Source organism: Leptonychotes weddellii, chromosome 1 (genome assembly GCF_054177405.1).
Source record: "Leptonychotes weddellii isolate Sample4059 chromosome 1, ASM5417740v2, whole genome shotgun sequence".
Classification (NCBI taxonomy): domain Eukaryota; kingdom Metazoa; phylum Chordata; class Mammalia; order Carnivora; family Phocidae; genus Leptonychotes; species Leptonychotes weddellii.
Window position 1 is genome coordinate 118,756,217 of NC_138369.1, and position 26,374 is coordinate 118,782,590.

The 26,374-nt window shown below is 55.4% G+C and overlaps 3 protein-coding genes across 12 annotated transcripts; 2 read left to right on the forward strand and 1 right to left on the reverse strand.

Annotated features, from left to right (window-relative positions):
• The first annotated feature begins 842 nt into the window (after nucleotides 1-842).
• POLR2H (RNA polymerase II, I and III subunit H) lies at nucleotides 843-3,250 on the forward strand. The gene is made up of 4 exons (XM_006738130.3): nucleotides 843-926; nucleotides 1,010-1,103; nucleotides 1,650-1,733; nucleotides 2,890-3,250. Exons 1-4 carry the CDS (start codon nucleotides 878-880, stop codon nucleotides 3,005-3,007), a joined length of 345 nt encoding a protein of 114 aa, XP_006738193.1. The 5' UTR covers nucleotides 843-877; the 3' UTR covers nucleotides 3,008-3,250.
• Nucleotides 3,251-6,617: 3,367 nt separating this feature from the next.
• THPO (thrombopoietin) lies at nucleotides 6,618-13,308 on the reverse strand. Its single transcript, XM_081830768.1, has 7 exons — nucleotides 11,611-13,308; nucleotides 10,161-10,481; nucleotides 9,794-9,921; nucleotides 9,419-9,505; nucleotides 7,742-7,909; nucleotides 7,419-7,499; nucleotides 6,618-7,302 (listed from the first exon to the last, which is right to left on the reverse strand). The coding sequence occupies exons 2-7, from the start codon at nucleotides 10,417-10,419 to the stop codon at nucleotides 6,880-6,882; spliced, it is 1,146 nt and encodes a 381-aa protein (XP_081686894.1). The 5' UTR covers nucleotides 10,420-10,481; nucleotides 11,611-13,308; the 3' UTR covers nucleotides 6,618-6,879.
• A 384-nt stretch (nucleotides 13,309-13,692) lies between these two features.
• Nucleotides 13,693-23,522, forward strand: CHRD (chordin). Of its 10 annotated transcripts, none has more exons than XM_081830782.1 (23): nucleotides 13,695-14,001; nucleotides 14,258-14,361; nucleotides 14,868-14,997; nucleotides 15,145-15,273; nucleotides 15,364-15,463; nucleotides 15,575-15,662; nucleotides 16,025-16,166; nucleotides 16,285-16,425; nucleotides 16,509-16,591; nucleotides 16,668-16,815; nucleotides 16,966-17,072; nucleotides 17,177-17,296; nucleotides 17,867-18,059; nucleotides 18,401-18,621; nucleotides 19,083-19,196; nucleotides 19,511-19,783; nucleotides 19,884-19,977; nucleotides 20,094-20,150; nucleotides 20,437-20,540; nucleotides 20,995-21,097; nucleotides 21,672-21,826; nucleotides 22,001-22,096; nucleotides 22,329-23,522. In XM_081830782.1, the coding sequence occupies exons 1-23, from the start codon at nucleotides 13,854-13,856 to the stop codon at nucleotides 22,728-22,730; spliced, it is 3,252 nt and encodes a 1,083-aa protein (XP_081686908.1). In that variant the 5' UTR covers nucleotides 13,695-13,853; the 3' UTR covers nucleotides 22,731-23,522. The 10 variants fall into 10 exon arrangements, 8 of the variants coding, with proteins under 8 accessions (XP_081686932.1, XP_081686908.1, XP_081686911.1 ...); XM_081830785.1 differs by having other exon boundaries at nucleotides 21,997-22,096; nucleotides 22,326-22,529; XM_081830790.1 differs by having other exon boundaries at nucleotides 21,997-22,096; nucleotides 22,329-22,529.
• Nucleotides 23,523-26,374: the final 2,852 nt, after the last annotated feature.

The following is a 26,374-nucleotide window of genomic DNA, read 5'->3' on the forward strand; positions in this document are numbered from 1 at the left end:
TATTCCATTGTGTATATATACCACATCTTCTTTATCCATTCATCTGTTCATGGACATCTTGGCTCTTTCCATAGTTTGGCTATTGTGGACATTGCTGCTGTAAACATTGGGGTGCACATACCCCTTCGGATCACTACATTTGTATCTTTGGGGTAAATACCCAGTAGTGCAATTGCTGGGTTGTAGGGTAGCTCTATTTTCAACTTTTTTTTTTTTTAAAGATTTTATTTATTTGAGAGAGAGAGACACACAGCGAGAGAGGGAACACAAGCAGGGGGAGTGGGAAAGGGAGAAGCAGGCTTCCCGCTGAGCAGGGAGCCCGACGCGGGGCTCGATCCCAGGACCCTGGGATCATTACCTGAGCCGAAGGCAGACGCCCAATGACTGAGCCACCCAGGTGCCCCTATTTTCAACTTTTTGAGGAACCTCCATACTTTTCCAGAGTGGCTGCACCAGCTTGCATTCCCACCAACGGTGTAGGAGGGTTCCCTTTTCTCCACATCCTCGCCAATATGTCCTTTCCTGACTTGTTAATTTTAGCCATTCAGTCAGGTTGTTTCTTAATCACCTAGGCAGGCCTAGAACCTGGATATTATTTATTGCCAGAGGACCTGTGATTCTTTTCTGAGATTCTGTCCACTTGCCATAGTTTTCTCCCCTGTCCTCCTGGCATTTCTGGTTCTGATTGAGTCTGCACTTCTCTGGGAGCAGATGAGAGGCTAGTGGTTGCAGACTGGGTTAGAATGAGTGTTCAATTACATATAGTCCTCCAGAGTGGGGTCTGCAGGGTCTGCCCTGGGCCTGGCAATTACCTACCCCACTCTTTCTCTACTTCCCTCTAGTGTCTCGACTACATTGTGAGAGTGAATCTTTCAAGATGGACCTGATCTTAGATGTAAACATTCAGATTTACCCTGTGGACTTGGGTAAGTATTGAACACAGACAATTGCAGGAGGCTTTTTTTCATTTCAGCTGTTCTTCAGCCTCAGATATTGCCATGATTTTCAGGTGACAAGTTCCGGTTGGTCATAGCCAGTACCTTATATGAAGATGGTACCCTGGATGACGGTGAATACAACCCCACAGATGATAGACCTTCCAGGTGAGGAAGTGAAGACGGGAGTACTTGAAATATGCCTGAGGACTAAGTAGATGAGTGGTATAGAAGGATCCTTATTTAATTTGTGGAATAAATGATTATCAGTAGAATCTGAGCAACCTTAAGGAAATTGCTGCACTTAAGAATTCAAACAGCCAGGTGTTTATCCAGGGCAGTGATGACATGCTTGTGGGTTGTAGCTTATTAATCGCTGAGGAGATGACCACTGAGTGACCCAGGCTGTGTGAGCCTTGCATCTTCGGAGGGAGTTTGGTGCGATGGAAAGGCTTTGGAACTCCACTAGAGTTCCAGTCTCAGCCCTGCCACTTACTTATTGAATAGCCTTAACCTCTTGCAGCCTCGATTTCCCCGTCAGGAAAGTACAGATGGTCACACCTTGCTCAAAGAGTCCCTGGGAGGACTAAATGGCATTGTGTTTGGAAAACGTCTGTTAGAATGTTGACACTTAGTTACCAGTTATCGTTTTTAAAGGGCTTCTTATTACTGTTAACTACTTTGAAGAATGACCTTGCCACCACTGTTCCACAGGGCCGACCAGTTTGAGTACGTAATGTATGGGAAAGTATACAGAATTGAGGGCGACGAAACTTCTACTGAAGCAGCAACGCGTCTGTAAGTTCCAGGGTCTTGGGAGAACCCTTGCCCCCCAGCCCCGTGCTGATAACCTGAGCTCTGCTCTGAAAATCTGGGCCGTGCTTCATGTTTCCTGGGTTGGGTCTCTCTCCCCAAGCACCTCAGACCTAGGTGGGACCCAGAAAGAAACTGTTGTGGGAACAGTTTCCAGTCTGAAATGTGGGCTGCTCACTTGGCCCTTTGTCAGGACCTCGGGGCCCAAGGGTCCAAATGAGAAACTGATGATCTTGCTATGTGAAGTGCAAAGGAAGGTTTCTTCCCCAGGAACTAGATGCAGCATTAACTGATTAAACTGCTAGGCTTTTTTGTTTTTGTTTATTTGTGTGTGTGTTTTGCTACTCTGGAATCCAATCCCTAGTTCTTTGGTTTCCCTGCCCAACTATTTTTTCTCTTCTTTAAAATTTTATTAAAACAATATGTGCCCCTTGTAAGAAATTTGAAAAGCAGAGAAGTAATGTGAAGAAGCAAAAAAAGTCACCTATAATTCCATACCCAGAGGGAATCTTTTACATAAACATTTTTAAATATTCTAGGTTTTTTCCTGTGTACTTTTTTCTTTGAGATCACATTTATTACAATGTTTTCTTCTGCTCTTTTTCTTCAAGTTATGTAAAACAGGTTTCCCCATGTCAGTTTAAAGCTTTTCCTAAACATTTTTTTTTTAATTTTTTTTTTTTTAAGATTTTACTTATTTATTTGAGAGAGAGAGAGCACAAGCACGGGGAGCAGCAGAGGGAGAGGGAGAAGCAGGCTCCCTGCTCAGCAGGGAGCCTGATGCGGGACTCGATCCCAGGACCCTGGTATCGTGACTGGAGCCGAAGGCAGACACTTAACCAACTGAGCCACCCGGGCGCCCCTCTCCTAAACATTTTAATAACTGCATAACATTCCAGTAAATGGATATATCTTAATTCATTTGACCATTTCCATTATTCTGGGCGTGTAGCATTTTTCACTCTTGTTGATAAAAAGAACACTTCTTTGCACAAATTTGTGCATTCATCCTTGTCTGAATTTTGGTTCCTAATGACAGAACACTAGAAGGGTACCTCTTTTTCTTAAGCTGGGATGGAGAGCCATTAGGTCGCTGCCGCTCCAGAGCTTAAACTCATGGTACTGGGGCCTTCTGTTTCAGCTCTGCCTACGTGTCCTATGGTGGCCTGCTCATGAGGCTGCAGGGTGATGCCAACAACCTGCATGGATTTGAAGTGGATTCCAGAGTTTATCTGCTGATGAAGAAACTGGCCTTCTGAAGCACCCAGGAAGCCAACCTTGCTGCTTAGTCACTCAGGACTTGGACATCCATTCGAGCCTGAGGAGCAGTTACTACTGACCACCTGTTCAGGAAGGGCTGGCTGGCTGGCCACTGGGGGTGCATCTTTAGGTGGTCTGGACTCAATGGGAAACTTGCCTGTGAAAGACCCAGTGGGAGGGCTTAAAAGGAATCAGAAGTTGTTTGTGTATATGATTTTTTAATTAAACTTTACTTTTTCAGACTCTTTTCCCCACCTTAAAAAAAAAAAATCTTTTCCATTACTCTAAAATCATTTTTTTCCAATTTGCCTGTGGTATATTGTATTTCTGGCCCACAGCCAGATGATCACATGTCAATGTAGGATCTATTCTGACCTTTTGGTATCTGGGTTTAGGGTTATCTCAGCCTCCTGGTTGACTATCCCCAACATTTATTCTCCAATGTGGTTTTCTCTCTGGGAGAGAGAGTATTGTGCTTTTGGCTCTTGAGGGCACCCCAGCCCCGGAAGATACCACCCATTTGGCATAGAATTTTGAATTGGCAAGGAGCCCTGCTTGTGTCCTTCCAACACTTTCAGTCTCTTAGGAAGTCAGATCACGTTGATTTGAATGAGTCACTTGCACAGCCTGGAAATGTTCATTTTTGTGGAAGCTTTGGGTGGAGGCTTTTTAGATGCCGGCTTGGGACCTGACTACGAGGAGAGTAGGAGGAGCAGATTTGGTGATTGTAGGAACAGGTGGAGGAGCTAGGTGTCTGCTCTACATTCCCTTGGCGACCTGGAGGGGAGGGTGAGTGGGTAGGGGTGGGGGTTCTCACCAGGGACACTGAACAGGCAGCTGCTGCACAGACCAGTGCGGTGGACGGGGCAGCAATACCAATGAGGTTGGCAGTCCAGTGGCAGTATCCAGGACAATGGAGCAGCCTGAGGACAGTCACTAACTTAAAACTGGGCAAGAACAGAATTGAGGAAGTGGTGATGCTCCCTAGGACTCCAGCGTATGAGCTGGCTCTTCAGTCTGGCATTCGAGGTCTCTGAGAAAGTATCCTGGACTCTGATTTCCCCTGGGAAGTTCAGGGTAGCAATCCAGAAGGATGGCGAGTGTGTATTAAGGAGTTTTCTCTTTTGATCTCCTGGCTTTGCCTGGGGAGCCTGTCCCCCTGCTGGGATGCCCAGGGGTGTTTCCTTCCCCATCATTTTCAGGTCTTTACATGAGGTGTTAGAAATAGTATTTAGGGAAATGGGCTGAAAATGAATGATCTCTGCGGGGCGGGGAGGAAAAGGTGTTTCTTTGGTTTACTATGGGGGGGGGGGATGGAAGATGCAGTGGGGGTTGGGATGAATTTTTGTGGACTCCTAGAACTTTTACATGGAGTCAGATTTTTGGGGGTGTTTGAGAAGGATGGGTTTAGGTTAGAGTCGGAGAACCTAATTGCCAGTAACAGTTTGTGGGGTAGCATAGCACACTATCCTGGCTGCCCTGGGGTGGCAGAAGAGAACTGGCATGCAGTCGGATAGAAGGGTGTTCTGGTTGTAACAGTTTTTTGCATTTTGTGGAAAGGGAAGAAGGGATAGAATCAGCCTGACGAAGTTTTGGGAAGGGTTAGATTCTCAATAGGGACAGCTTAGTTCACACTGGAAAAGCCCATGAGTTACTTGCATTTGCCCTAAAATAGGTCAAATGCCAATCCTGGATGCCTGGAACTTACTGGCTGTATACTTCTTGCTGTTTTGCCGTCCTTGTGTCTCATCTGACTGTGCTGAGAACCCTGAAGCCTTTGCCTTTGGTCCCTTTGGCATATCTTGTCCCGGGTGCTAACTCTTTCATGGGCCACAAAGTTCTTCATTTGGTTATTACATTGAGCCTAGTTTGGTATTTCAGTCGATTACAATTTCCACTTACCGTTCTCTTGACAGCATGCTGGAATTGGTAGTGTGGAACAACTGTTTTCTCCCATGCAAAAACTGACACCCTCTGAGATCTGAACAACACTTTTGAGCTTTGTGCATTTGTCGATTCCTTCTCCATGGCAACAGTTCCATCCATGATGGGAAAGGAGGACACCTGGAGATGTCTAAATTGGTCACCCCGTCCAAGAGCTTTGGTTTTCTACTCAGAACTCTTTTAATTGTTGATGTATTTCCTCCCTCAGGACTTGGACATTTTTTCTTTTTTTTTTTTAAGATTTTTATTTATTTATTCGACAGATAGAGAGCACAAGTAGGCAGAGTGGCAAGCAGAGGGAGAGGGAGAAGCAGGCTCTCTGCTGAGCAGGGAGCTGGACGTGGGGCTCGATCCCAGGACCCCAGGATCATGACCTGAGCCGAAGGCAGCCACTTAACCGACTGAGCCACCCAGGCGCCCCTGGACATTTTTTCTAATAAGCACAATCACTGAGTGATCTATTGGACAGTGCACCACACTAGGGACCGTATGGGCTCTAGTCAGCTCAGGCTGTTTCTTCTCTTCTTGCTCACAGGCTGTGTGAGCACTGAGAGCGTGCCTGGCTTCTCTGAGACTGATAGCATCCCCAGCCTGATAGAGGTGTGTGAGCACTATAAAAGGTAACCTACATAAGGCTCTTGGCACACTGGCTTTCATTCTTCTTTACTGGTCCTGGGGTATTTGTGGCGGTGTTTGGAACTCTGGGATCTTGGCTTTTTTACCTACATGGTAGTGTTTCCTCTCCTTTGGGGGAGTTGAGAGGGGAGGGAAGAGGAAAAAGCTTCTGTTAGTTTTCCTACAGGAGCCTCTAGCTGTAGGGTTGACCTTTGCAATGGAGTTTTTGTTTGGGGCAACATAAACCTTTTCCTAAGCACCACGGTGGCACTTATTTGCAAAGCCCCATAAGCCGGGCTTCTTCTCCAGAGAATTCTTAGCAGAGCTCATGGTGGTCACATAGGGCTGCTTTTTAGATACCGTGGACTTCTGGGAATTGGGAAATGAGCCTTCAACTTGCACTTGCCCCTCCCGCTGTGTGAGCCCTGGGAGACTGACTCTTGCCACTTCCTGCACTTCCCCCTGACCTCCACAGGAGGGAGGCAGGAACCCGTGCCTGGTGAAGCTTCCTGCTGAGCTGCTGAAGCTCTCGCTGTTTGCTCAGCTGTCCCATCCAGGTTTTGTCTTGACTGAACTGTCTGCAGGGCCTTACCTGGGGTGTGAGGCTCTCCGAGGCTTCCTGTTAACTTTTTGGAGGGGAGGGAAGGGGGAGATCTATTGCCCCCTGAAGAACCTTTTTCCCTTGCTTTTCAGTTAGCTTTTGGGTGTTCTTATTTATTCTTTATTTATATAGGCTCAGTTTTGTTGATTGTGTAAAGACAGCCCTTCTAAGAGACTACTTCTCATTCATTTTTCAAGAGTAAGGATCTCCTTAGAAAAGGAGATCAGAGTCCCACTGAGAATGATAGTGAAGGGGATAAAGAGACTAACCTTAGTTCTGAGTAGAAAACCAAAGCTTTTTCCCCCTGTTTTCTAACATAAGGTCAGTCTCTACCCCGTTCAGAAGTCAGGCTGGTCCAGCCTTTTGCAGAATTGTATGCAAAACAGCACGTAGAGAATTAGTAAGTTGTAAATTTGTGCAGAAAACAGACCAAAGATAACTAGCTGCTCTGGTGAATATTATTGATAGTTTAAAAAAATAGCTTCTGAAGTTTTACAATATACAGTGAAAAATGATCCCCTTTTCTGTCCCGTGTATCCCCCTTTAGCAGGGCTTTGGGTTTCAGGTGAAAGCAGGAAATCTGGTATGACTTGACTCCCAGGGCCTCCCCTCCTGGAAAGGGAACTTTACATGGAGACAGTGCTGATGCTGGCAGGGCTGGAGTACCTTACTCCTCCTGAGACAGATTCTGGAAGTGAGGGTAGGCTGCAATTAGAAGAGGACTGGTCGGGTTGGCTGTGACAGTGGGGTCAGGAGATGGAGGTTGGAGCTGGCCCCGGGGGGTTGGGCGAGGTGGGTGAAGGAGAGAAGAGTGTGTATTGCCCAGTAGGAGGATGGGTTGGGGAAGGAGAATATCCAGGCCAGAGGTCGGGGGGCAGGGAGTCCATGTCTGAAGTTCCCGGAGGGGTGTCTGGGGCTCCTGAGGCCATGGGTGAGGGTCCAGGAAAGAGTCCGGGAGTTCCAATCAAGGGTCCGTGTGTCCTGTTCAGGTGTCCAGGCATTTGGTCTAGGGACCTGGAGGTTTGGTTCAGCAGACCAGGAATCTTGGCTCTGAGTCCCTGCAGCCTCTTCAGAAGTCCAGAGCCAGTAGTTCTGGCTGAGACACTGGAGTTTGTCTCCAGCAATCCCGAAGTCCTGTTTGGGAGCTTGTGCAGTGTGAGCAATAGAGAGGCATTGCTTGGGACAGCTGTCGTGGGTAGGGCCTGCTTGACACACAGGGTGGGCCCTACTACAAGCAGCAGGAAGCGCACCTTTCCTCGGAGCAGTTGCTGGAAGGTCAGGAATATGGCACTGGGATCCTTGTGAGTTGTGGTCCTGCCCTGTGGAGGAAGCTGAGGGCAGAGGATGGGCCTGAGGCCAGAGACCTGGGCCGGATATCATGCCGTCCCTCGTCTCCAGGGAAAGATAAGGGGCCAGCACCCAGGCTTTATGGCTGGGAGGGAGCACCCTTTAGTTGGTCAGCTGTGCTACCCTCAGGATTCCCAGAATTCGCCTTTCTTCCCTCAGGTCTTCTAAAGGGACTGAGTCAGCAGAGGACAGTCTCTGTCGTCCCATTGACTCAGGACTTACTTACCTGGGTTCCAAGGAGGCCCTGCAGGGCCCCAAGGAGGAGACGGACCTGTCCGGAAAGCTGTCCCAGGAGGGATGAGAGGCAGGTGGGTCCCAGTTGTCTCCGTGCTGCCATTACTGCCTCCAGCAGAAGGGCCGCGGCTCCCAGAACGTCCTGTGCCTTGGTCTTCTCCTGCAAGAGAGATGGAAGGGAGAAGCGGCCCACTTCAAAGGGCATGCTCATAGCGGGTGGGGACCCCTAGGAGTAGCCAGCGGAATGAATCATAGGAGCTGAGAATTGGACAGGACCAAGGTCCCACCCAGCCCAGGAATTCCTTCACAGTCTCCCGGCAATTGGTCATCAGCCTCTGCTTGAATAACTCCAGTGTCCGGTAACCCAGCCTGGTCTTACACTTAATTTCAGTCAGAAAAGTCCTTTCTCCCCCTTACCCTACGTTGGAATCTGCGCTATTATAGTTTTTAACCTCTCGGTTCTAGTGCTGCCAATCTACTTTTTCTGCTACAAAATCCTAGAATCATGATTTTTTAAAAACTTAACGGAGAGATGAGACCATCACCAAGATCATAAAGATGAAGGAAAGGGGCTTACAGTGATCAACGGCAGAGCTGGAACTGCAAGGGATCCCCAGGAATTGCCCTTCGTCCCTGGCCCAGTTCCCCCCCACCCCAAGACCTGAGGGAAGAAAGGGGATTCTAGGGATCTTGAGGGTAGAAGAGCTGACCTTGCAAGGAGTGCTCCCTCCCCGGAGGTTTCCTGAGCCTCAGACTAAAGCACATCCAACTATACCACAAGACTTAACAACTTTTCTCCAAGCTCATCAGACAGGCTTTTTTCTTTTTTCTTTTTTTTTAAGCCATTCCTCACAGAATGTGTTTTCTAACCTCTCACTGTTCAGGTTGCTTCCTCCTTCTGGACACATGCTAGTTTAATATGGTCCTCTGAATAAATTAGCATGTGTCTAGAGGAGGGTATCCAGTACTCAACTCAGTACTGTTAAGTGCAGGCCACTTAAAGGTTTTTAGGAATACTTCCACAAGGTGGATGCTAAACATCTAAAGCCACCTAGAATCACTAGCTTTTAAAATAGCTGCTTTAATAGTGTTACCTGCTAAGTCTGAGGTCAACTCAATCCTCCCAGATCTTGTTCATAGTAAGTTCTAGGGCCAGAAGCTTATATAAGGGGAAGTGGGGGCATTATGGCCTGAAAGCTGGAATAGGACTTTACTCGATTACTTTGAGTAAATGTAGAATTTTTTGTATATCTCTGTTAAATTTTACCTTGTTTTTGATCTATCCTTTCAGCAATGTGAATCTTGATTCTATCTTTTGCTATTTTACCTCTGCTTCCCAGTTTTGTGTCATCTGGGGATGACAGATCAGTCTTACTTCTTCATGCCAGCTTACGAAGTTTGCATGGGAATAGGTCAAAGGCATGGCTGTGAGAGACTTCTATCCAGCTTTTCTGGGTGTTCAGCTTTGAATCTATTTTCACATACTGGGACTGCAAGCCATCTTGTCCAGAGGATATCATCATAGAGGAATGTAGATTAGGTTAGGGTGGCCAAGCCCAAGGTGAGATATTTTTAGGAAGCTCAGGAATTTTGAAGAATCCATGGAAAGCAGTAGAAAACCGATGAAGACATGAATTAGGGAAACCAAAGGAAGGGATGGCTTTCTTACCTTCTGGGTTTTCCATTCTCCCAAGCTGAAGTCCACAGCAGGCAGCAGGACAGGTGTGGACAAAGGGTTAACGTCTGGACACTGGTTCTAGTGAAAAAGATTGGTGGTGGGGTGGGGTGGAGAAGGGAGCTCAAATAAAGGAGGGGGGGTGGTGACCCAGTGACCAGGAGTAATATATGTCCAGACTAGAGCTTTTAAAAGTGGACTAGATTGCAAATCATCATCCCCATCAAGGAGTGGTGATGGGGAGGTGGCGGTCTTCCCAAGGACAATATAGGAAGAACAGTGATCGGGTCCGGGGGTGAGAGGGAATGATGGGAGGAGGGGTATCTGACGAGTTAATGGATAGAGGGGAGAGTGCTGGGAGATCCTCACCAGTCTGCTGTGAAGGACATGGGAGTCTCGAAGCAGTTTATTTAGGAGACGGGGGTCACAGGCGGGAGGAGCCGGGAGGCACAGATCCAGTCTTGCAGTTAGGAGAAGCATGACCACGAGGAGCAGTTCTTAGACGAGGAGAAGTGAGGTTGACAGGGTGGATAAGGAAGAAATCATTGTCAGGTGGTAGTCCAGGAATTCCCAGTTAGGACCCAGACCTGAAATCCAGGGAATTTACCTTTCAGAGGCCTCAGTCCTGGGAGATTGGGTTCCCTCCGCCCTCTACCCTGGAGGCAGCACATCTCCCTTCTCTTTCCTCTTTAACCCCGCTGTGATTTGGCCCTAGGTCCCGCAGGTGTGTTCTTACCAGTCGGCTCCATTCTGGCCAGGCTGTCTGGTAGGAGCGGCTCCCTGGATGGGGCCTCTCCCCTGACTCCTTCCTGGGGCCATGGAGGCGGCTTGGGCTCCGGCACTTCTTGCACGGTGGGGCACAGGTGGGCTGAGGAAGAGGGTCTGGAATCTATCCTGCAAGTGACAGGAATAGCTGCTGGGAGGGCATGAGATGCTGACCAGCCCGGAACTGCTAGCGCTCTGACTGCTCCCAGGTCTCCTTGTGACTGCGGCATGTGGTGTCTCCTCTTTGTCAGGGTTCCTCAGTGAGTCTGATGTGGGGCTGGTGCCCCTGCCCCTGCCGAGAGCAGCAGGATGGAATACGCAAGCGTGCGCGTACACACACACACACACAACCTTAACTGGCCTCAAATTCTGAGCAACCTCGGTTTGGTTAGAGAAAATCTGGCATGGGGAGAGGGAATAGGAGTATTGTGGCATAAGCCTGGGAGAAGAGGTTGGAAAGCGGGATATAAGGTGAGGGTGAGGAGCTAGCAAACATGTGCAATGTGTTGAGGGGTAGCTGGGGGAGTGGGGCGGAGGAGGGGACTTGGGGAAAACAAAACTGTACTACTAGGGGTTGGTGATTACAAGATTATGAGAAGGTGGTATGGGAGCAATTAACCGCTCGTTCTCTCTCCATTTACCCCCACCCATAAGCCTCTTGGAGTTTTTCTTTGCACTCCCAGTTCTAACATACTGGGCTATCTGAGGCGGAGAGGGGGGCTAACAGTCCTGGGACGTCCCACCGGAGGCAATTTGCCCAGCAATCGGTACGTGCTGAGTGAGGCACCCACCTCACGTGGTTACCTCGCGTTGGACGCCCACCGTATCCATCTCCTAGCCCACATCTTCCTCCCTGCCCCCTCGGCAGACCCCTTCCAGTTCCTTCACAGGACCCCCCACATGGCCTCCTCCTTCTTTGACAAGTTGTGCAAAGAGGCCTGCACCTGATTCAATATTGGGATTTCCTGTAGGTCTGTCAACATGCATGCGCCCTCCTCCCACAACCCTCTCCTTGGGCCCAGCTTCCCCAGTCCCAGGATTCAGAACCATAAGCGAACTAAGAACTACTGGGTAAGAATGGGGATTGGGCCTGTGTCCGGCTTGATGCTATATGCCCTAAGCCCTAAATGCACCACGGGTGCATTTCTTATTTTCTCCCGGGGCACACGTCTGCTTTCCTTAGGGCCAGCTGGGACAGGGCTATATTCCTCCAAGTCTGTGATCAGTCCCTCAGAACCCAGCACCCCACCCCCTACCCCTGCTCTGTCCTGCTCCTCCCATTCTGGGAAGGCTACACGCTTCTCGACAAAGGTCAGTGCCTGTAGGTTCCAGTTTGCCTGCCCCTCCCCCAGCTGTGAGCCCAATTCCTCTTTCCTATCCTTCCTAGCCTCACTTAACTCCAAACCCTGCTTGCCACTCACCGGGTAGAGAAGGGCTCCAGGACCCAGGTGCACAGCAGGCAGCACTCTGGGGAGCCGATGGGTAGGGAGACACGTAGTGCTGGGGCACAGCCCCTCCACAGCAGTAGGGTCACAGGCCTGCCCAGGACACTTCTGCCCAATCAGAGAGCAGGGAGCCACCAGATACTGGTGAAGGCCCCCGGAAGTGACGCCTTCTCCTCCCACCTGCACTGAACGTGGAGCCCCTGCCTGGACCATGGTCCACTAGCAGAGCCCAGCTCCTCCACCCACACACACCACAGGGAGGATTTCAACAGGGGGATCCATCTTTTTCTAGGAGATGGGAAACCTGGGACCTGGCTGGGGGGAGGAGATGGGCTTTTTTCCCCAGGAGAAATCTGGCAGGATCTTTTTGTTCCTGCGGAAGAGGCACAGAGATCTGGTTCTGGTTTTGGATTGGTGGGTTGTTCAGTTCCTGACTGGCCAAATTTCTTTTCCCTGGACAACACACCTGCTGCTGAGACCCACTAGGGCTCTTGCTGTCCTGCCTTTCTCTCCTATAATCCTGTGCGGGTCGTGTCTTATTCCCCCTTGCCCAGTGGGAATGTGGGTATTGCCTGTATTAGGGAATGAGCCCGTCATTGGTCAGTGTTATAGGAAAAGGGTTTGGACCATTTGAGAGGACTGCAAGGTGAGGGGTGTGTGTAGGGTGGTTAGACTGGGCTCAGGTGCCCCTCTGGCGGGGGGCCCGGTGACTCAGACAGCTAAGGCCACTTACCTCTGTGCCCAAGCTCTCCTGAGCTTGCCCTGTCTTTCTCCCCGTTCCATCTCCTACCACTCCATATGTGACAAGAGGAATAACCAGGCCCATGTGTCCCTGTCTTAGGAAAGACAGCTGCTGAACCTCCCCCGCAAATACCTCCTGCTGGCCCCCCTCTTCCTTTGGCCCTGGTTCTAGTTCCTTTGCTTTGCCCTCAATCCCAGTCTCCTCGCAGTCTCTGTCCTCAGGGGCCTCCTGGCCTGACCTTGTTCCCATCACCCCCCACCCCAGTTCTTCCCCTCCTGCTCCTCCTCCCAAGGATGGGGCTGTCAGCTAAGGAGTATGGCCTAGATCCCGGAATTCTCCAGTTCAGCCAGATGAGATGCCTCCCAAGATTAGGAAGGAGGGTGCTGGGATGGTTGGGAGGCTGGTGGGTGAATGGGTGTGGGAGGGGACAGGGAGGCAGTCATGATCAGAAAACCAAGACAAAGGAGGTTGGGGGTGGGGTGGAGAGGCAGAGGGTCCCCTGGGTGAAGGGAAGAGGGTGAGAGAGGATGTCAGGCTGGGGACAGTGATGGTTGGATGGGCCTGCGGGACAGGTTACGGTAGGGAGGGAAACACTGTCACAGACAGAAAGGGGACCCTCTTTCTGGCTAAGTCCCTCTCCTGGGGAACAGTAGAGTGAGGGAAGACCTCTGGGAAGAGATAGGGCCACAGGCCCGGCAGTGAGTGCGGGTGGTGTGGGGTTTGAGACGTGCTGTGGGCCCACAGTAGGGGAGATCAGTTGACGGGCCTTTCCTGCACGTTGTCATCCTTAAAAGACAAGTCTTCATCTTTCCGGCAGGAACCGAGTACTAGCCCAGTGGCCGGCCCAGGCCTCAGGCCCAGCCTCTGCCCCTCCCTGGCCTGGGGCTCCCGTCTTGGGCCGGACACGCACCTCCTGGTGCAGCCGCCCTGTGGCCGTCAGCAGCGGGGGGCTCCAGACCCGCCTCTTCTCCCCTCTTCGCGCCCCCTGGTCCCTCCCCTCCCCCTACCCCCTCCGCTCCCCCTTCCCCTCCAGCCCCTCCCTCCTCCCCTGCCCGGTCCCAGCCCCTCCCTCCCCTCCCCCACTCGCGATCCGGGCCGCTGCTGCTGGGCCGGACCCCCCGGGCTCAGCCCGGCCCCTCGCCGAGCCGCCGCCGCCGCCCCGTTTGCTGAGGAGGAGGCCCCCCGGCCGGGGCGCCGGGCGCGGGGCATAAAACGGGCCGGAGCCGGCGCCCGGGGCACTAGAGCCGCGTACGGCCCGGGTCAGCGCCCGCCCGCCCGCGCTCCTCCCGGCCGCTCCTCCCGCCCCGCCCGGCCCGGCGCCGACTCCCGCCGCCCGACGAGCCCCTCGCCGCACTGCCCGGGCCCTGGCCCCGGCCCCCTCCCGCCGTACCGCCCCCGGCCCGGCCCTCCTCCCACCTCCCTCCTCCCTCTCCTGCTCCCTCCTCCCTCCCGCCTCCCCAGCTGTCCCGTTCGCGTCATGCCGAGCCTCCCGGCCCCGCCGGCCCCGCTGCTGCTTCTCGGGCTGCTGCTGCTCGGCTGCCCGCCGGCCCACGGCGCCGGCCCCGAGCCCCCCGCGCTGCCCATCCGGCCCGAGAAGGAGCCGCTGCCCATTCGGGGAGCGGCAGGTAGGTGGGCGGCCCGGGGGACGCGCAGGCAGAGAGTCCGGCTCGGGGCAAGTCTGCGCCCGCCCGGAGGGGGCGCCGGGCGCAGGTGGCTCAGCGCGGCGGGCGGCCAGGAGGGGTGGGCGGGGGTCGCGAGGCGCGTCGCGCGGGGGGCCGGGGTGGGGGGGGGCGGGGAACACCCAGGGCCCGGCCGGCAGCGCCCAGGGCGGGCGCACCGCAGGAACGGGACAGCGGCCGCCAGCCAAGCCCGTCCCCGCAGGCTGCTCCTTCGGCGGGAAGGTCTATGCCTTGGACGAGACGTGGCACCCGGACCTGGGGGAGCCCTTCGGGGTGATGCGCTGCGTGCTGTGCGCCTGCGAGGCGGTGAGTGAACCCAACTGCCGTGGCCGGGGCCCTTGCGGGTGGGGGGGGCGCTCGGGTCCCCGGCATGTCGGAGTGGATTCGGAGCTGCTGAGCCGAAAGAGGCGAGTCTGCAGGTATTGGGAGATATGTATGTATTTGTTCCTGGCGCAGAAAGTGGAGAGGAAGCGCCCCATTCAAGTCTCAGGTGTTGACTGTTATTGACCACCCACTATGTGTCAGGCTCTTTGCCAACGGTTTCATCGGTCTCTCACCTCCTAGAATAATCCTGCTAGATACACACTATTACGTCCCCCATTTCCCAGATAGGGACCCCAAGGCCCAGAGACGTTAAGTAGTTTGTCTAGGGTCAAGCAGCTTGTTAAGAAACAGAGTGGTCTGACTCCATGGGATGACCTTGCTCTGGTCCCATGACTCTCCCCTGGTGGCCGGGGGGTGGGGTGGTGGGGGGGTGTCCCACCAGTTGGTGTCTGGCACTCACTTGGTTTTCCCGTCTTCCCCGCAAGCAGCCTCAGTGGGGTCGCCGCGCCAGGGGCCCGGGCAGGGTCAGCTGCAAGCACATCAAACCCGAGTGCCCAGCCCTGGCGTGCGTGCAGCCGCGGCTGCTGCCGGGACACTGTTGCCAGAGCTGCCCCCAGGGTAAGGCCGGCGCCGCGGTGAGGGGAGGGAGGCAGGGCAGTGACGCTTGGTCCTGAGCCCCGCGGCGGGCGCGGACGGAGCAGACGGAGCGGCCAGCCGGCCCCCGTCGTGCCCAGCTGAAGCCCGGGTTTCCCACTCCCGGCTTAGAGCGCGGCGCTCCCGAGAGGCCGCCAACGGGCCTGGCCTTCGAGTACCCGCGGGACCCCGAGCACCGCAGTTACAGCGACCGCGGGGAGCCAGGCTCTGAGGATCGGGCGCGAGGGGACGGCCACACGGGTAGGTATGGGCCAGGCAGGAGCTGGGGCTGTGGTTGGGGCCGGGCTGCCGTAGCGGGCGCTGACGCCCCGGCACATCTTTTCCTCGCAGACTTCGTGGCGCTGCTGACAGGGCCGAGGTCGCAGGCCGTGGCTCGGGCCCGAGTGTCTCTGCTGCGCTCTAGCTTGCGTTTCTCCATCTCCTACAGGCAGTGAGAAAAGGGGAAGGTGGGAGGAGGGCTCAGCTGGGGACTGGGGAAGGAGAGTTGGGAGAGGCTGGAGGAGCCGCTCCTGGCGGAGGCTCAGCTCACCCTCATTCCCAGGCTGGACCGCCCCACTCGAATCCGCTTCTCCGACTCGGCTGGCAGCGTCCTGTTTGAGCACCCTGCAGCCCCCACGCGAGATGGCCTGGTGAGATGATGCCATTTACGAGTGCTTACCCAGTCTGGGCCCTGTACCGCCAGCGGGCTCTGCATTGCCTCCGTGGGTCCTCACCACAGCCCAATGAGAGGAAGGCACTGACATTGTGATGCCCATTTTACAGATGAGGGAACTGAGGCTCAGTAGCAGAATGTGATTTGCTCAAGGTCACACAGCTAGTAAGTGGTTGAGCCAGGATTTGGACCCCGGCATCTGGCTCCAAGGCCCCCTTCCTAAGCTTCCTAGGAGGGCTTGGGGCGCCTTCCCGTATTCCTTCCTCACCATAGCTGGGCCTCGCAGCGGGCCTGTGTTGCATACTGTCTGAGTAGGGCCTTCTTGTCTCTCTGCTCCAGGTCTGTGGGGTGTGGCGGGCAGTGCCTCGGTTGTCTCTGCGGCTCCTTAGGGCAGAACAGCTGCAGGTGGCACTTGTGACAGCCACTCACCCTTCAGGGGAGGTCTGGGGGCCTCTCATCCGACACCGGGCCCTGGCTGCAGGTGAGGGGAGCAAATGGCCCCTGGACGTGAAGTTCTGAGGCTTCTGTGTCCCCAGGAACAGAGTGGGCTGAGGAGGGGACTTCCTGATGGGCTCTCATGGTCCTTCCTCCTCCCCCAGAGACCTTCAGTGCCATCCTGACCCTAGAAGGCCCCCCACAGCCTGGCATAGGCGGCATCGCCCTACTCACTCTCAGCGACACAGAGGACTCCTTGCATTTCTTGCTGCTCTTCCGTGGACTGCTGGAATCCAGGAGTGGGGGTAAGTGGGATGGGGCAGGCCACGGGAGGAGGGTAGGGAGAGCGCCGATCCCTCAGAGGCATCCACACGTGTGGCCATTGCAGGACCAGCCCAGGTTTCCTTGCGGCTCCAGATTCTACACCAGGGGCAGCTACTTCGAGAGCTCCAGGCCAATGCCTCAGTCCAGGTGAGCGAGGCTCTGGCTCTTGCTGCCACCTGCCCTGGCCTTCTGCTGCACCCGCTATACCTTGCTCTGTCCCCAGGAGCCGGGCTTTGCCGAGGTGCTGCCCAACCTGACGGCCCAGGAGATGGACTGGCTGGCGCTGGGGGAGCTACAGATGGCCCTGGAGAGGGCAGGTGGGCCAGCGCCACGCATCAGCGGACACATCGCTGCCAGGCAGAGCTGCGATGGTGAGGCAGGGTGGGGCTGGCGCCCCGGGGCACATAACACTGAGAGGCACAGACACACGGCCAGGGTGGGTATGGGGGGAGTCGTGGGGGCTGGGGAGGGATGAGCAGCCATGGGGCAAGCCTGCCTCCACCTTTCTTGTCCCCCTGCAGTCCTGCAAAGTGTCCTTTGCGGGGCCGATGCCCTGATCCCTGTTCAGACGGGTGCAGCTGGCTCAGCCAGCCTTACGCTGCTAGGAAATGGCTCCCTGATCTACCAGGTGAGAGTCAGGAGCTGCACGGGGAGAGGGGCTTTGGCCTGCACGGTTCGGGCCTCCGGCCTTCTCAGCCACTCCAATTTGTCCTCCCCCACCCTGTCCCCCAGGTGCAAGTGGTGGGTACAGGCAGTGAGGTGGTGGCCATGACGCTGGAGACCAAGCCTCAGCGGAGAAACCAGCGCACTGTCCTGTGCCACATGGCCGGCCTCCAGCCGGGAGGACACACAGTGAGTGCTGTCGGCAGAGCTGGGCCACAGGGCCCGTGCCCAGGGGCGTGGACGGCCGGGTTGGGTGAGCAGGGAGGTTCGGGGTCATTCACTCACTAACAGGTTCTCTCACTGACACACTGATTCCCTGGACACATTTTTAGGGAGCCTCAGGCTAGGGACTGGAATACGAAGAAAATCAGATGTGCCCCCGTCCTCAGCAATGTCACATCAAATGGGAGGAGGAGTTGGACAGGGAGACCATGTAATTAAAAATGTGGTAGCAATGAGTGCCGCTTACTGAGCCTCTCTCTGGGCCGCATACTGCACCGATTGCCTTTCTTACATTATTTTTGGCCCTCATGGTTCCCATTTTCTAGACGGTGAAGTGAAGGATCCGAGAGGTTAAATAACTCCTCAAGACTGTTACATAGGTAGGAAGTGGCAGAGGAGGGACTTGAACCTGGGCTTGCGAGGTGCTATCCAGTTATGCGTGTGTGTGTTGGGTGACGGGGGCACAAAACACAGAAAGGCATCCAGAATCTTGGGCTTGTGTGAAAGCTGAGGAGGGGTTCATCTGGAATCTGGCAGGCTGCAGCTGGGGCTTATCCTTCCCTGACCCCCCAGGCTGTGGGGATCTGCCCTGGATTGGGTGCCCGAGGGGCTCATATGCTGCTGCAGAATGAGCTGTTCCTGAACGTGGGCACCAAGGACTTCCCAGATGGAGAACTGCGGGGGCACGTGGCTGCCCTGCCCTATAGCGGACACAGCGCCCGCCATGAGAGTGAGTGCCCCAGGGCCTCTCCCGCCCTCTGATGTCCTCGAGTCGGGGACTCAGGTGCCGGGTGCCAGAGCTTGGTGGATCTTTCTATGTGCCTGAGCCCCAGGTTGGCATCTGGAGAAGGTGGGGCTGTAGAGGGTGGCCCTGCTGGGAGACCCTCTCCGTGGCCGTGGTGCAGGGGTCTAAAACTTGCTGCCCCCCAGCCCTGTGCCTGTGGACAGTGTCTGCCCATGTGTGGAATGCGTGTCGGGGGAAGACGGGGGAGATGGGGGAATACTGGGAAGAAGGGAGTAGCTGCTCTAGGCCACCTCCTCATCTGTCCCCTCTCCTCTGTCTGGATCCAGCACTGCCCGTGCCCCTGGCAGGAGCCCTGGTGTTACCCCCCGTGCAGAGCCAGGCAGCAGGACATGCCTGGCTCTCCCTGGATACCCACTGTCACCTGCACTATGAAGTGCTGCTGGCTGGGCTTGGTGGCTCAGAACAGGGCACTGTCACGGCCCACCTCCTTGGGCCTCCTGGGATGCCAGGGCCCCGGCGGCTGCTGAAGGGATTCTATGGCCCAGAGGTGAGGACGTGACGGTGAAGGCAGCTTGGAAAAGATCTGCTTTTTTAAGCATGGAGGGTTGTGCTGGCCTGTGGTGGGGGAGGTCGAGAGCAGGGAGCCTGGCGTGGCAGAGCTGACCTGGGCTCGGGAGTCAGACAGCCCTGGCTATGAATCTGACTCAGCCTTTTAGTGTCCATTCTCCTTCCTGCATCCTTCTCTGGCCGGATCTCTTAGATAGTATGTAACGCCCAGGACCTCCAGAGGAGCAGGTGGGATGGAGCAAGCCCCCTCCAATGGGGTGGGCTGCCAGGGACTTGGAGTCAGAGAGACCTGGCTTCTGAGCTTCACACCACCACTAATGGGCTTCACTTTCCCGAAGACCTTATTTCACCTCCCGTGCCTCAGTTTCTCATCTGCGAATCGAGCACGGTAGGCACAGCCCTAGAGTGCCTTGTTGCCATCCCTTATCCTGTCTCTCACAGGCCCAGGGCGTGGTGAAGGACCTGGAACCTGAGCTGCTGGGGCATCTGGCGCAGGGCACCGCCTCCCTGCTGATCACCACCAAGGGAAGCCCCCAAGGGGAGCTCCGGGGGCAGGTAGGTGGGCAGTGTGGGCCGCTGGGGATGGTTCAGAGTTGGGCTGGCATGGTGTGCTCTTGCCTGAGTCACTGCGCTCTCTGAGCCCTGGCGGTGGTGGTATCACCTGGCTGGTTGGGAGGATGAAGCCCGACAAGGTCCACGACCAGGCTCACAGCAGCCCACCCTGTCCCTGGTTGCTGGCTGATTGCTGGCCTACTAGCATCTTCCCGGGGCGCGGGGCTGCTCAGAGGTGGAGGTGTCTTGGCTGGCGGCGGCTGGTGGAGACACGAGGGGGAGCCCCGGACGCAGCCTCAACCCGCCTCTCCTCCCAGGTGCACATCGCCAACCAATGCGAGGTGGGCGGCCTGCGGCTGGCGGCGGCGGGGGCCGAGGGAGCGTGGGCGCCCGGGGCTCCGGATGCAGCGGCCGCCGCCCTGCCTGCGCTGCCCGCTGTGCTCGGCCCGGACGCCCCCGCGCCAGCCAAACCCGGCGGCGCGGGGCGACCGCGAGACCCCAACACCTGCTACTTCGAGGGGCAGCAGCGCCCCCATGGGGCTCGCTGGGCGCCTAACTATGACCCGCTCTGCTCGCTGTGCACCTGCCAGGTAAGATGCCGCCGAAGGGCGCACTGAGGTCTGGGTTCTGGGGCAAGGGTCCCAGTCAAGCCCCCACCCCCCACCCCCCACCCCCCACCTCTCTTTGCAGAGACGCACGGTGATCTGTGACCCCGTGGTGTGCCCGCCGCCCAGCTGTCCCAGCCCGGTGCAGGCACCGGACCAGTGCTGCCCCGTGTGCCCGGGTGAGTGTCCTGCCTGAGTGGAGGGGGTGGTGGAAGGGCCACCGTGGGGGATGAGGCCTCTGGGGGGGGGAAGGGCGTGGTCATCCCCTGCCTTCACTATTTCTCTGGCCCCACAGAGAAACAAGATGTCAGAGACCTGCCTGGGCTCTCACGGACCAGAGACCCCGGAGAGGGTGAGCTGGAAGTCTGCATGCAGGGGTGGGGAATCCAGCAGAGCTGTTGGGTGGGACCAGGAGGGGAACAAAAGGGTGAGAATATATATGGGGGGAGTAGAGGGAGGCTGAGGGGCACAGATTCCAAATGACATCTGACAGGCTTCATTAGAGTCATTGGTCCACAAACGGGCCCTGGGGTTAGACTAGTGTGGGGTTGGCCTGAGACTCCAGCCTTGATTGTGGGCCCAGCCAATGAGCTCAGTACTCATGGCAGCTGGGCACTGTCCCCCCCCCCCCCAACCAGGCTGCTATTTTGATGGTGACCGGAGCTGGCGGGCAGCGGGTACCCGGTGGCACCCCGTCGTGCCCCCATTTGGCTTAATTAAGTGTGCTGTCTGCACCTGCAAGGTATGGCCGCCCAACCCTCTCTGGTGCCATAACCCAGCAGGGTCTGCAGAGATGGGGAGGGGGCTGCCAGAAGAGGAAAGCCCAGCCTGTGTAAGGAAGGCTGAAGGATGAAAGCACTATGAAAAGTCCTTTGAGCATTGAGAGTCAGCTTCCTGCAGGAAAAGGGAAGGGCTGACGTGGGTGTGAATTCTGGCTCAGGCTGCTGACTCGCTCCGTATAGCCCTGGCGATTTCTGTACCTCCCTGAACTCCCGTTTCCACTCCTCTGAGCAGATAGGAGAGCAGCTGTGTTGCAGGGCTACCACGAACATTTGAGTTTGGGTATATAAAGCACCAGTCCAGGGCCTCTGAGTGAAGGGCCATGGCAGTATGACATTTGAGGGATGGAAAAGGAGAGGGAGGAAGCAGGAGGCTCCTTTTCCTTTCTGACACCCTCCCTCAATGGATCCCTACAGGGGGGCACTGGAGAGGTGCACTGTGAGAAGGTGCAGTGTCCTCGGCTAGCCTGCGCCCAGCCTGTCCGTGCCAACCCCACTGACTGCTGCAAACAGTGTCCAGGTGAGGGGGGTGGGCACAGAGGCTTCCTGGGGCAGATGAGGTGCTTCGCTGCCTTGTCCTAGGTGAGGGGATGCACAGTGAGGGAATGCATAGTGAAGGTGGATGGAAGGGACTTCTCAGCTAATTCAGCATTTACTGAGCACTGCTCTGTGCCTAGCCTGGAGGCAGGGCTCTAAATGCATTTGGAAAGAATGTGCATGGGTTTATTAGTGGGCTAAGATGGGCTCCAGTTCCTGCCCCATCCATCCATTCCCCCCTCTCTCCCTTCCTCCCTTCCTTCAAATCAACCTTCTAGCCATCTATTCGTCCATCCTTCCTCCCATCCTCCCATCCGTCCATCCATCCGTCCATCCATCCGTCCGTCCATCCATCCATCCATCCATCCATCCATCCGTCCGTCCATCCATCCATCCATCCATCCATCCATCCATCCATCCATCCTCTCATCCAAATTTGTCACCTACTAAGTGCCAGAAACTGCTAGGTGTTGGAGATTCAAAGACAAATAAAACCTGGGTGGCCCTCACAGAACTCACATCTGCTGAGCTCGCCCTCCCTCCCTCCCTTTCAACAGTGGGGTCAGGGGCCCACCCCCAGTTGGGGGACCCCATGCAGGCCGATGGGCCCCGGGGCTGCCGTTTTGCAGGGCAGTGGTTCCCAGACAGCCAGAGCTGGCACCCCTCGGTGCCTCCCTTTGGGGAGATGAGCTGTATCACCTGCAGATGTGGGGTGAGTGGGGAGTGCGCTCTGTGTGAGGTGGGCATCGGGGGCCTGGCCTAGAGTGGGGAGACCTTTCCGGGGAGGGCAGGCTCCTGGGAGTGGGCTTCCCTGAAGAGGCTGAAGGCTGCTGTGTCCCTGTGCCTCTGGGTACCCTCCATATCTGCTCTGTCCTGCACCAGGCAGGGGTGCCCCACTGTGAACGGGATGACTGTTCACTGCCACTGTCCTGCGGTCCAGGGAAGGAGAGTCGCTGCTGCCCCCACTGCGCACCCCGGCGGCGTAAGTGAGGGGGCTGTCCGTGGGGTGCCTGGGGAGGGGGGGCGGCACCTGCCACCTGTCAGGAGCCGCGCATCTTCTTCACTGGTGCCATTCCTTTCCACCACACAGCAGCCTTGTGGACTTGTTATTGCTTACTCTTTCTTTACAAGTGAGATTTCTGAAGCTCAGAGGAATTAGGCAGCTAGGCTAAGGTCACACAGCTCCAAAATTTACTCCCTTCTGTCTCCAGCAGCCCCAGAGGCCAGGACGGTTCCAGAGCTGGAGAAAGAAGCCGAAGGCTCCTAGGGAGCAGCCAGAAGGCCGCATGACCAAGAGGACGGGGCCTGGGCTGGGGGAAGGACTGGCGCCAAGGACCCTGCGTTCCCCTGTGGGAAACCCAGTGCCTTTGGCCCCTCTTTTCTGCCTCTTCTCCCTCCCCCCACTACCTCTGGGAACCACACCTCCACGAGGGGAAGGGGTAGCCAGGGCAGACCAAGGCCACGGCCACTCCGACTCCTGCCCTGTCACCCTCCAGCCACTGCCTTGGAAGCCCAACCCCTTTCTTTCTGTACATAATGTCACTGGCTTGTTGGGATTTTTAATTTATCCTCACTCAGCACCAAGGGTCCCCCCACTTCACTCCTGCTGCCCCTGAGCTGAGCAGAGTCATTATTGGAGATTTTTGTATTTATTAAAACTTTTTTTTTTTTTTCCAGTCTCAAGGCTAAAAGTTGTCTTTTTGTGTGTGATCAGGGACCTGCGTCGGCCCCAGTGGAGAAGGCCTGAGAGTTGGAGCCCTGGCTCCAGGGGCTTCCCTCTGAGCCTTGGGGAGCGTGAAGAGACCGGAGAGGGAGAGGGGCGGCACTGTTTTTGGCTGGCCTGCCCGGATGTCACGGTGGGGCCTGGGACTGTCACTGACGTGGACCAGAGCCTCAAGAACTCAGGCAGCCCGACACAAGTGTGGTTTCCCCTGGCCTACCCGTGGCTGGCATTTTGCTGACCCCATGTTTGAAATGGCTCCAAAGAGAGAAACAAAAGTGCCACCAGCCTCGAATGTCTTTGTCTCAAGGGAGGCAACCACACCCCTGTTATTCTTTCCTGGAAATGAATTGTGTTCCAGATCAGTTCGGGGGCAAATCTGGATCAGAGTGGACTGGAATCGGCCCTGGCCCCGTCCTTGGCTGAGCTTATCTTGGAACCAAGTGATGTACAGAATAAGATAGGACCCTTGCCCCTGCCTCCCCCTTCCTGCCATCAGCGACTGGGCATGCCCACGGAGCTGGGGCTGGGGGACGCGAGGGAAAGAAGAGTGTCAGCATAGAGAGCTAGCAATGTATGTACCTGCAGATCTGTCTTCTGTATAAACAACGTGGGATAATGTGAGTATGGCATTTTATGACCTAGCCGGGTACTGCGAAAGGGCAATCACAGGCTTCTTGTCTAGGGCGAGGCATGCCGTGCGTGCTTAAGACGTTATTGTCTTCGCCCGTGGAAGCTCCAGTTCTGCTGTTAACTAGCTGAGTTACTGAACCTTCCGGAGTCCCTGTTTCCTTTCTGTAAAACTGCCATCTCCCTCACAGGAGTCGGTCAGAGCCTGTGGCAATCACAGCTCTGTGCCCGGCGCACGTTAGTAGGAAAGGCACTGTGATGAGGTAGGGTTCCTGGAGCTGGTTTGAAATGAGAGGCAGGGAGCCGCCTGGGGAAGAGTGTGGCCAAGGGTTTCAATTAGGAGATGTTCTGCTGAATACCCAGGGGGAGTGGGGAGGCTGGTTGGAGACGAAGGGAGGATAAGGATGGGGAAAACTGGACTTGGCCCAGAGCCCCGGCTGTCGGGGGGCGGATCGTGAGGGTCAGATCGAGAAGACAAAGCAGCAGTGTTGCCACGGGGCTGAATGCAGGGAACAGAGTACAGGGCCAGGTGTGGGGTGATGGAGGATTTGGCCCAGAAATGGATGTGCTGACAGTATTGTCCTCCCTGGCGAGGGAGTTTCGAGGGAAGAAGGGTTGAAAAGGAAATTTGGATCCTTCAATTTGACCTGAATTTGCTACCGATGCTCACAAGACGGGAGGAAGGGCAGAATCAGCGAGCGTCCACAGGGTGGCTCGATGGGCTTTCCCCCCGGGACCCTGTCCCGCAGGACCCATCAGGGCTTCAGAGCGGCGTCGGAGGATGGCAGCCCGGTGCCGGGGCAGAGCAGTGTTCTCCTCAGACCACAGTTCCTGAAACACCTCTCCCACCATAGCCTGCATCCCCCCCCCAGGGCTGGCTAGTCCCCAGGCCCTGCCGAGCCCCAGGAAGGTGGCGTGGTGACCACGGAAGGCCAGCCCTGCGTCCGAGGAAGGCGGCAGACAAACGGGAAGCCCTGACCTGCAGAGACCTCAAGAGGGCACCCCAGCCATTCCCCTTTAGGCAACTGCACAGACTCAGAGCCTTCCCTTTCAAACACCACCACCACCACCTGAGGAGAAGCCCATTTTCCTGGGTAGCCTACTTCAGTGCTTCAGAACAGTTGCTGGTAGGATTTACAGTTTGATCTCTCACCGTGGGTCAGTCAGGCCTTCTGCTTCGCCGAGGGTTTGCCAGGGCCTCAGGGCTAACAAGAGATGGGAGGTCGCTTGGGGGCTCTGTGTGGCCGGGGGAGGGAGGGAGGTGGCTGGGACACGTCTGTTTTGTGAGGAGAAATCTCCTTCATGTACAGCCTTCCACTTCTCTGCTTTTGACTTGCGAAGGGCGCCTTGCGCCTGCTGCGGTGACACCATTTGCCAGGTTTACGTGTCACATCCAGATTTTGGTGTCAGCGAGGAACAGCCACTTGGAGCTCTAGCACAGTGGCGCCGCCTCCAGCAGCCACGGGTCCTCTTTGGGGCCAAGTCTCCAAGCAGTGAGCAGTGTCTGTGCAGGTATTTGAATAATTGATGGTGATGACTTAGGAACAGAGTTTTCACAGCCTGCCAGTGGACCCGTGAAGGTGCCGCCCTCGGGGCAGAGGGGGCAGTGGGCCCGGGAGGGCGGAGCGGCCCAGGCGCCTCCTGGGAGTGGGCCAGGGTCCGGGCCCTACTCTCCTTCCCTTTGGGCACCATTTCTGTGAAAGCCTGCATTCCAGGGAAGAATTGGTTGCCTCCAGAAAAGTTTCCGAACAACTGTTTTATTGCGTTCCACCTCTTTTTACAAAAGTAATGGGAAACAGAAAAAATGTGAGTCTCTGACACAATGAAAGAGGCAGAGGGGGAGGTTTCATGAAGTCGTAAAAAGTTGGGATGAGGAGGGAGCTCACCGGGTGGGCCGGAAGGGACACATTTTAGCTCATCATATTCTAGGTAGTCAGAGACAATGTGTGAAGGGAATATGTATGGAATACCAGAAATGCATTGTGAAAGATGACCAAAGTATTGTACACCTGAAGCTGATAGAATATCGTGTGCCAGTTACAATTCAGTTAAAAAGAAGACAACAAACGGGCGAGGAATTCTTAGGGATTGTGTAAGGATTATGCCCTGAGGATGGACCCACCCCCTTATAACACTGTTGGCCTTTGATATATGTTTCCATGAACAAAAGGGGCTGCTAGAATTACTTTTACTCACCGCAGAAGTAAATTGTGAATAATTATGGTAATACGCAAATGTGTGAGAAAGAAAGAAAAAGTCACCTGTTAGAAAGAATTTCAACCCCTGGAAATCTGCCCTTTAAAAATCCCTAGGGGGAAAAAAAAATCCCTGTGTGTTTTTCTAAGTTTTAGAAGTTTTTGCCCTGCCCCCTCTCTGGGTCCCGTGCCTGCAACATGTCTATCCCCATTTGTGAAGTGAGTGATGACTGTCCTTGACCCAGTGGAGGGTATTTGTATGATAACCTCTGGAGCTGGAACACAAGTAAATTTGCACAAATAGGGAAAGCAGGAGATTGCATTCAAGGGAAATATGACCCTTTGCATTTAAAATGCCAGGGGAGGCAAAACCCCAGAAGTTTTGAAAAAGTCCTCACCAACTCAGAGAACTTGGCAAATTGGCATTGAATGATTTGATCTGCAGCAAACTGATTAGAGCCCATCAGTGGGGTCCCAGCTCCTCGGCTGATGGGTGTTGGGTGGGTCTGAAGGTTATCCCATCCTCACGTGGGCAGCAGAGGTGGCCCTCAGCCAGGGCCCCAGCTGTCCCTTGGGAGGAGTCATTCACCACGTTTTCTTGTTCTTCGTGCCTTGGCTCGGCTGGCTCCTTGGCTGAGACACAGCCTCCTCCTCTTTTGGAATCCACCGTGCCGGGGGCCGAGTCCCTGGTCCTACTGCAGGGACAGAGTTGTGT